At 48.8% G+C, this 9,907-nt stretch overlaps 1 protein-coding gene across 3 annotated transcripts in view; it reads right to left on the bottom strand.

The window, feature by feature from the left end:
* TMEM132E (transmembrane protein 132E) overlaps positions 1 to 9,907 on the bottom strand; it is a 227,371-nt gene that overhangs the window by 23,015 nt on the left and 194,449 nt on the right. For all 3 annotated transcript variants that reach the window (XM_006025749.2, XM_006025748.2, XM_014520869.2), the window contains exon 5: positions 2,090 to 2,233. In XM_006025749.2, the coding sequence (XP_006025811.2) occupies positions 2,090 to 2,233 (144 nt within the window). The remainder of the gene's footprint in view (positions 1 to 2,089; positions 2,234 to 9,907) is intronic.

Genomic DNA, 9,907 nt, shown 5'->3' on the forward strand with positions numbered 1-9,907 from the left:
AATGTAGCTCAGGGTCTATAGTAGTGCATACCAGTGCACTCATCTCAGTGGAAGTTTGTGGGCTGGAGAGAGTGTGTATTCATGTGAACATGAATTAACCAGAGGGCAAGAAATGAGGAGCTCAGGCAGAACTGTGAGAGTATTTTTGTATGTAAGCAGGGGCATGTATATATGAAGTGAATGTGTGAGAATATGAGAGAAAATGTGAGTATCCTAGGATAAATGTGTAAATGAGTATCCTATGATAAACGTACAGGTGTGTGTGTTTACAGAAGAGCATGTATAAGTGAGACTGCAAATGCATATGTCTTATCTGGAGTGTAGATGTTGGAGCTTGTGTGCTAGTGAGAGGTTGTGGTTATGTGCACCTGTGTGTTAGCAAGACTGTATGAGTGTGTATGTTAGTGTGTGTGTGTGTGTGTGTGTGTAGGAATGTAGGCTCGCGTGTCAGCAAGGTTATGTGGGTGTGTTAGCAGGTATATGTTGGTAAGAAAGCATGTGTTAACAAAGGTCTTGAGGACGGAGTTGAGTGTCAGGGCTTGCTCTGGGCAGGGTGGGCAGAGACTGGTTGGGCAGCCAGGTTGTTTAGGGCAGCCAGGACCTGCAGAGGCCCGAGAGGATCCTTCTGAACTGTCCTCATGTGCTGATATAGTGCATAAGTCGAGAGGTATTATGGGGAGACCCTTCTACACTCCCTGTGACACAGGGCTGCAAGCCACTATGGTTGAAACAATCACAGAACAATTCCTGGCACTGGTCTCTCTGAGAGTGAGTGGCAGGTCAGCAGCCCAAGGATATAGCACAAAGGGGTAGGACATTGGAACTGCCAGTCTCATTACAGGGTAATGATCCAGTAGACACTGCTTTACTACACATATAATTCAATTATTTCCCCTGGTGTGGAGAGAGTTGAGTGCCAGAGCTGGTTCTGGGTGGGGTAGGAAGAGACTGTGGGTAGACAGCCAGATTGCTTTGAGCAGCCAGGACCTGCAGCAGCCCAGGAGGGTCCTTCTGAACTATCCTCATGTGCTGATACAGTGTCTGAGTCTCAGTCAAGAGAAAAGGAGCTGAGATCCTGTCAGCTGTGGACATGGAGAAAACTCTGGAGATGGGATTAGGCTCCAGGGACAGAGATGGGGGCTCTGAGTGACCCAGAGCTAAGAAAAGCAAGTCTCAGGGCTGGGCAAATAGGTCTGAGTGCTCTGTTTTACCTTGTTGGGCTAAACCGCAGAGACAGAGGGAGGGAGAGAGAAGTGTACGAAGACAGACAACAGGGAAGAGTTTCAGTCTCTTATCCCCATCCCCTACCCATGCTGGCAGCATCCAGCTGCCTGATTTGACCCCTGTTCAAGTTCCTGATCCTGCAGCTATTTTAGCTACCTGCTCCCATCAAAAGATCAGCAACAACAATGTTAATGGCAGTGTGGCTGCTGAAAACCTGGTGGTGAGAGCTTGGTTTCCTCTGCTCATGGAAGCAGAGTGAACCTCGAAGTTACTGCCTGCAGACTCAGACAGGCACCACACTGGCTGCTTGGGGGTCCCAGCCTATAGGTTATATCCTCCTGACTGCAACGATAAAGTCAGGCTGGATTCCCCCACTGGACTAAACTGGCATTATCCCACTGAGGACAATGGCTTTTGCTGATTTTCACTTGCTGACAATCTGTCTTTTTCTACCCAAAGTTTAGATCCTAGGTGCCAGGCTGTTTTGGAGTCCTACTAACAAGGATGCCTAGAACGAGGCTTGGAACTACCTTCCAATTACACAATGGAGGCAACAAGTCCTAATTACCTCTAAGTCAGGGCTTGATGAGTTTATAACAAAAGCTGTCAGACACAGCTTCTGCAATAGCAGGGAACTGGTCATGATGAACCAGGAGGTTCTTCCAGTCTTATGTTCCAGGAAACTACCATGATCCTGGCATCAGGGGACTCCATGAAGCCGAGCCTCATGTCAAACCCCTGCTATCAGTTTGGACAGTCAGTGTTCCCAGTTGGGGTGAAGAGTCTCTGAGTTGAGGGCTCCTGGCATTGCCAGCTTCAGGGAACCCAGCATAGCCAAGGGTGGCTGCTCCCCACTCATGCTTACCTTGATAATGTCCTCATTGTTGGACTTGCACTCGACCATGGCTGAGACATCTGTGATGACACCTGTCATCTCTATGGCAATGACCTTCACAGGGATGGCCACTGTCCTGCCCGTCAGAATGGCTGTGTTGATGATTTCTGTGTCCTGAAAGGCAAAAAAGATACTGTGTTAATACCTGTAAGCTGAGCAGTAAGCAGAGAGCAGTGGCTCTGGGATAAGCAGCTCAGGTGTGGGACTGCCTTGAAGAGGCTTTTCTCTGCTAGTGACTTGGGGTGGGCTGATTGGTACTAAAGTGTTTGCCTGGTGCATGTGTGTGTGGGGGGGGGGGGGGGGGAGGGTGTTTTGTTTTGGGTTATTTTTTGGTTTTCTCTCTCTTTCTTTCTCCTCCATTCTTTCTCTTCTTTCTCTCCCTTTGTGCTTTTCCTTTCGTCCCCCTTCTGGAGTGACTGAGTGATAGGGCTTGGTCTGGGTGGGGCTAGTTTAGATAACAGAGGGGTGGAGCTAGGATAGGCAGCTTTATAAAAAGACAGCCCCTAGAAAACTGTGGGAGCAGTGACGAGAGAGGGAGTTTGCTTAGTAAGTTTGCTGTAGGAGAGAGCCAGGGAGCAGGAGACTGTGTGTGGGTGCTTGGTGTCCAGGTTCTTGTGCTGTCTCTCTCCACTACCCTCCCTTCTCTTTTTCTTCTCCTTACAGCATTGGTGTTCTCCAGGGAGCAAAGAAAGCACAAATGGAGTCTAGGTCAGCTGTTGTGACCTGCATGGGATGTGCCATGTTTGTGTTCCTCCCAGAGATCAGGAGCACTTCATCTGCACCAAGTGTAAGCTAGTGTCTGCCCTAGAGGAGAAGATTCACAGGTTGGAAGCACAGGTATCCATGCTGCATTGCATCAAGAACCAGGAATATTACTTGGACAAGAGTTACGAGAGACCGGTACTGGAGGGGCCAAAGGGCAATGAGAAGTGGCAGCATGTGACTACTCAAAGAAGGAGGGTCCCCAGGATTGAAGAGGAATGGACTGAAGTCAGCAACTGCTTTCAAGCACTCTGCGTTGGACAGGGACTCCAGGATCACTGCCCAAAGAAGGAAGAGAAGAGTGTTGGTAGTTGGTGAGTCCCTTTTGTGGTGAACAGAGGCATCAATTTATCATCTGGATTTGGGTGCCTGAGAGGTGTCCTGCCTGCCTGGAGCCCAAATTTAGGATGTCACAGAGAGTCTGCCAAGGCTCACCCATCCTTTGAACCACTACCCCTTCCTGCTTGTCTCTATGTAGGCACCAATGATACTGCCAGAATAGCAGCAGATCAGAGGTGACGATGAGGCTCTTGGCAGAAGGAGTAAAGAACCTGGAGCACAAGTGGTGTTCTGATTGATTGGTTCCATGGAAAGCAGGGGTCCACGCAGAGACCGTTGTATCTTGGAAGTGAATGCATGGCTGAGATGGTAGTGTCAATGTGAAGGCTCTGGCTTCTTTGACAATGGGTGGATGTTATTGGGAGGAAGACTGCTATCAAGAGATGGGATCCATCTGACAAAAATGGGGAACAGCATCTTTGAGCACTGTCTGGCTAACCTAGTAAGAGTTATTTTGCAGAGCCTGCCTGTCTCTCCCGTGGCAAGGGAGTGAGCTGCCGGCAGATCCTGAACTGCAGAGAGCCCTGGTCCTTCTCTCTGCAGCAGCAGTGCTCCCCCCTCCCCCCGGGACCACCCAGGCAGGTAGCTAGTGGGTGGGTGCTGCCCCAGCTCAGAGGCAGCACCCAGTCCAATCTAACTTTTCCTGAGCCCGAGCTAAGGCAGCATCCAGTCTGCTAGGTGCCTGCCTGGGTGACCCTAGGGGCAGGGTGGTGCTGCTGTCACAGAGGGAAGGACTGGGGTCCCCTGCAGCTCAGAGGCCACTCAGCCCACCAGCAGCTTGCACCGTGGCTATGGGAGAGGCAGGAAGGCTCCTGCAGGGGAAAAAAAAAAGGATTGGCCCCTTGCTGCTTCTGCCTTCAGTCTGCCTCTCCCGCATTTGGGGGAGGAAGGGGGAGGAAAGGGGAGGGGGCAAGCTGTCAAAAGGCTGCAACGTTACAGATAGCAACGTTGCAAACTAAACTACATGCAGATGTGGTTTAGTTTGCAATGTAACAAACTAATTTAAATTGTAAAAAAAACCCCTCACATGTACACCGTGATGCAATTAAACACAAAAATGGGCAATTTTCATCACATGTACAAGCACAAATTGAGACCTGGTCGGGCAGCTCTTATGACTGTCAACGTGGAGGGTTACACTGTTTTGCAAGGACAGGGTAGGGAGAAAAGGTGGTGATGTTGCCTGGTATGCCAGAAGCACATACACTTGTTTCCTGGTTCAGGAGGAAGAAGACAGCAAAGCAGAATGCATTTGGGTAAAAAAAATGAAAGGTGAAAGATGTGGCATTGATATAATGATGGGGATTTATTATAGGCCACCTAATCAAGAAGAGGAGGTGGATAAGGCACTTTTGAAGCAGATGGTAAATCTATCCAAAAGCTATGGGATGGTACTGATGGGAGACTTCAATTTTAAGGACATCTGCTAGAAAAACAATGCAACCAGCATACAATATCAAGCCAGTTCCTAACTTGTGTGGAGGACAACTTTCTCTTCCAGAAAGTGAAGGCAACAATTAGAAGATCATCCATTTTGGATGCTGTCCTGACCAACAGGGAAGAATTGGTGGAGGATGTGAAGGTGATAGAGACCAATGTGGCTGTACCTGGAGCTTCTAAAATGCCTCAAATGCAAAAGGAAAGCATACAGGCAATGGAAGAATGGCCAGGTCACCAAGGAAGCATAGCAGGAAACAGCAAGAACCTGCAGGGACAACATCAAGAAGGCAAAGATAAAGCATGAGCTGCACCTGGCAAAGGAGATTATGGACAACAAGAAGAGGTCCTATAAGTATGCTGGCCAGAAAGAAGGGGCAAGAAGAAGCTGTGGGTCCTCTGTTAACAAACCAGGGGGAACTCCTAACTGAAGATGCAAAGAAGGTATAGCTACTCAACAGCTACTTTGCCTCAGGCTTCACAAAAAAAATTAAGCTGCAGCAAGACACCTAATAGGGATCATCTGGAAAAGGAAGGGGGCAAGATGAAGGAGGAGATAACAAAATAAATGGTCAGAGAGCTTTTGTTGGGTCTGAATGAATTCAAGTCAGCAAGGCTGGATAAGCTTCATCCCAAGGAACTGAAGAAACTGGCAGAGGAGATCTCGGATCCCTTGGCAATGATCTTCATGAAGTTGTGGAAGATGAACCAGGTGGCCAATTTTAAAGAGGGGGCCCTCTTTAAAAAAGGCAAGAAGGAGGACCTGGGGATCTACAGACAGCCACATCTCAAAACCTGGGAAGTTACTGGAGCATATCCTAAAGAAGACCATTTGCAAGTACATGCAGAAAGAAAGGCTGACTGCAAGCAGCCAGCATGGATTTATGAAAAACAAATCATGTCAAACAAACTTGATCCCCTTTAACAAAGTAACTACTTGGGTGGATGAAGGGAATGCTATGGATATCATGTATCCGGACTTCAGCAAGGCTTCGACAAGTTCCCACACAACCTTCTCATAAACAAATTAGAGAAATGTGGGCTAGATAAAATTACTATAAGGTGGATAGATAACTGGCTCAATGGCCACAATCAAAGAGCAATTATTAACAGATCCATGTCAAAATGATAGTAGGTTTCGAGTGAAGTCCCACAAGGGTCTGCCCTGGGCCTGGTGCTCTTCAACATGTTTATTAATGATTTATATGCTGGCATAGAAAGCTTATTGAGCAAAAAAACACGGTGGAGGATGTGAGCGCAATTCAGAAAGATCTTAACCGACTGGAAAGCTGGGCTACAGCTAACAGGATGAAGTTCAATCCAGACAAATGCAAAGTGCTACACTTCTGGAAGAATAGTCAAAAAAGAAAATATAAAATAGGTGGCACCTAGCTGGGTGGCAGCACTGTGGAAAAGGACTTGGGAGTCTTGGTAGACCATAGACTCAGTGTGAGTCTGCAGTGTGATGCAGCCACTCAAAAGGTGAATGCAGTTTTGAGATGCATCAACAGAAGCATTAGGTGCAAGACATGGGAGGTGATAATGCCTCTCTACTCAGCACTGGTTAGGCCTCATCTGGAGTACTGTGTGCAGTTCTGAGCTCCGCATTTTTAAAAGGTCATAGAGAAGTTAGAGAGGGTCTAGAGGTGGGCAACAAAGACAAAGGGCTTGCAAAGCAAGCTATACAAGGAGAGGTTGAAAGAGCTAAGCATGTTCAGCTTGCGGAAAAGGCACAAGACATGATAGCAATCTTCAAATACTTGAAGGGCTGCCATAAAGAAGAGGGAAAGCACCTGTTCTGCAGAGAGGAGGATGTGGATCAATGGCTGGAAGCTGCAGCAAAGTAAGTTTAGATTACATATCTGGAAAAAAACGTTTTCACTGTTAGAATAGTGAAGCAGCAGAACAGACTGCCTAGCGATGTTGTGGACTTTTTCACTGGAGGTGTTCAACAAGAAGCTGCACAGCCACTGGTCAGGAATGATCTAGGTGTAGCTATGCCTATGTTGTATGTACCATGGGTATTTTCCATGCTTCTGGGCTTTCCTGGTTGGTTCCTCTCCTCCTTTTCTGTTATATGTGTCAGGGTGTTTTTAAGCCTCTCCAGAAGCATTGAGTGTTGGCTACAGCCAAGGCTGGGGATTTCATAGATTTCACAGACGTTAGGGCTGGAAGGGACCTCAAAGATCATGAAGTCCAGCCCCCTGTCCCAGGGGCAGGAAGTCAACTAGGGTCAAAGGATCCCAGCAAGATAAACATCCAAGTGCTTCTTGAATGATTCCAGAGTAGGTGCCTGCACCACTTTTGGAGGGAGTCCATTCCAGGTCTTGGGGGCTCGGACCATAAAGAATTTTTTTCTTATGTCCAGCCTAAAATGGTCTTGTAGGAGTTTATGACAGTTGGTCCTTGTTTTCCTTGGGGCACTCTAGTGAACAGACATTCTCTGAGATCCTGATGTACACCCCTTATGTACTTATAAGTAGCCAACAACTTGTCCCTGAGCCTGTGTTTTTCCAAGCTGAAGAGTCCCATGGCTCTCAGCCTCTCTTCATAAGGCCTATTCTCTTGCCCTCTGATTATGTGTGTGGCTCTCCTGTGGACTTTCTCAAGCTTCTTGACATCCTTCTTGAATTGCGGAGCCCAGAACTGGATGCAGTACTCCAGCTGCAGCCTCACCAAAGCTGAGTACAGCGGGAAGATGACATCCTGAGATTTATTTGAGAAGCATCTAGAGATGCAAGCCAGGGTTTTGTTTGCTTTACCAGCTAAGACATCGAATTGGTGGCTCATGTTCATTTTGCGGTCAGTCATGACCCCCAAGTCTCTTTCAGCAGTGGTGCTAGCAAGCGTAGCACTGCCGAGTATATAAGTATGCTGCAGGTTTTTTTCCCCCCGAGGTGGAGTACCTTACATTTATCGGTATTGAATGTCATCAAGTTTGTGTCCGCCCACTTACTAAGTTTATCCAAGTCAGCCTGGATCACTAGTCTGTCCTCAGGTGTGGACTCTATGCCCCAAAGATTAGTGTTATCGGTGAACTTAGCCAGTGCGCTTCTGACACCAATGTCCACATTGTTGATAAAGATGTTAAAGAGAACCGGTCCAAGGACAGAGCCTTGGGGGACGCCACTGGTCACGGAGCACCATAATGATTTGCTGCCATCAACCACTACTCTCTGGGTCCAACCTTGGAGCCAAGGTCCCAGCCTTTGGACTGTGGTGTAGCCGAGGCTTCATTTGGTCAGTTTTTTCATGAGGAGGTCATGGGACACCAGATCAAAGGCTTTTTGAAAGTCCAGATATATGACGCCTATCTCTTTTCCCTTGTCCAGGTGATAGGTCAACTGGTCATAGAAGGAGATTAGATTGGTCAGGCAAGACCTACCCACGACAAACCCATGTTGGGTGTCCCTCAGGATGTTGCCCTCAGCCAGCTTATCCAGAAGGATCTCCTTGATAATTGTCTCAAGAATCTTACCAGGCATTGAGGTGAAGCTGATTGGCCTATAATTCCTGGGATCTACTTTCCATTTTGACTGGTGTGTGCCAATGCTCAAGCTGGGACCAAAGCCAGAGATTCCTGATTATTAAAGTGTCTGGCCCTTCCACTCACAGTCAAAGCAATCGCCATATTTGGGGTCAGGAAGGAATTTTACCTCATGGTCAAATGTGTGTGGACTGTGGGCATTTTTGTCTTCCTCTGTAGCAGAGGGCATTGCCCTCTACCTAGGACCTCTTGAGCGTATGCTGAAAACATTTTATAGAAGCAGGACATTTTATGGAATTCGCAGGGGATTGGACTAGATGACTTCTGGGAGTCTCTTCCAGCCCTACTTCTCTATGACTATGACCTGATCCTAGAGGTGGGACTAAATCCCACCCCATTCTTCTCTCACATGCTACACAGTAGGTCTGCGCGAAGCAGAAAGTATTCACTTCGGATTTGGCGATTCAGAGGGACAGTGATTTGATTCGGTGATTTGAATCACTGTCCCAATTCAATCTGGCCAAATACTAATCTGAAGATATTCGGTGCCAAATCTTATTCGGCCATAGGCTATACAGGCAGGCAGTGCCAGTGGGAACAGCTGGGGGAGCAGCCGGATGAGCCCCGGCTTGAGCCAGCAGCCTTGGTAGAAACTGCAGCTTGTCCAGCTGTTCCCTTGGCTGCCCTCCTCACCAGGGCAAGGCCGGCAGTACTGGCAGCCCTGGGAGAAGCCGTGGGGGCTGGAGAAAATGATCGGGGAGCTGGGGGGAAGACCCTGTTCATTCTCCCAGACCCCAATCATTCCCCCAGTTCCCCAATCATTCCCCCCAGCCCCTGCGACTTCGTTCTGTCAGCCCTGGGAGAAGCTGCGGAGGATGGGGAGAATGATCAGGGAGCTGGGGGAACGATTGGGAGCTGAAGGATCAAACTGGGAGCTGAGAGATTGAACCGGGAGCTGGAGGTAAGCCCCTGTTCATTCCCCCAGCCCCCGATCATTCCCCCCCAGCTCCCGGTTGGATTCCCCAGCTCCCCAATCATTCCCCCCAGCCCCTGCGGCTTTCCCCAGAACTGCCAGCACTGCCTGCCTCACCCCAGCGAGGGTTGGGGGCAGCCGGGGGAGCAGCTGGACAAGCCATGGCTTTTCCCGGGGCTGCCAGCTCAAGCCAGGACTTGTCTGGGTGCTCCCCCAGGTGCTCCCACCGGCACTGTTTAGGGCCTGCCTGTACAGTCTATGGCCGAATCTCTGAATTTGTCTGAATCAATTTGGAGATTGCTGATTCTAAAAGGCCCGGATGAGCTCCATCCGAGGGTGCTGAAGGCACTGGCCGACATCATTGCAGAGCCACTGGCGGGAATATTTGAAAGCTTGTGGTGCACGGGCCAAGTCCCGGAGGACTGGAAAAGGGCCAACGTGGTCCCAATTTTCAAAAAGGGGAGGAAGGAGGACCCGGGCAACTATAGGCCAGTCAGTCTCACCTCCATCCTTGGCAAAGTCTTTGAAAAAATTATCAAGGCTCACATTTGTGAGAGCCCAGCAGGACAAATTATAATGAGGGGAAACCAGCACAGGTTCGTGGCAGGCAGATCGTGCCTGACCAATCTAGTTTCTTTTTATGACCAGGTTACGAAACGCCTGGACACAGGAGGAGGGGTGGATGTCGTATACTTAGACTTCAGGAAGGCCTTCGATACGGTATCCCACCCCATACTGGTGAACAAGTTAAGAGGCTGTGACTTGGATGACTACACAGTCCGGTGGGTGG

This window comes from Alligator sinensis, unplaced genomic scaffold (assembly GCF_000455745.1).
Source record: "Alligator sinensis unplaced genomic scaffold, ASM45574v1 scaffold561_1, whole genome shotgun sequence".
In the NCBI taxonomy this organism is placed as follows: Eukaryota; Metazoa; Chordata; order Crocodylia; family Alligatoridae; genus Alligator; species Alligator sinensis.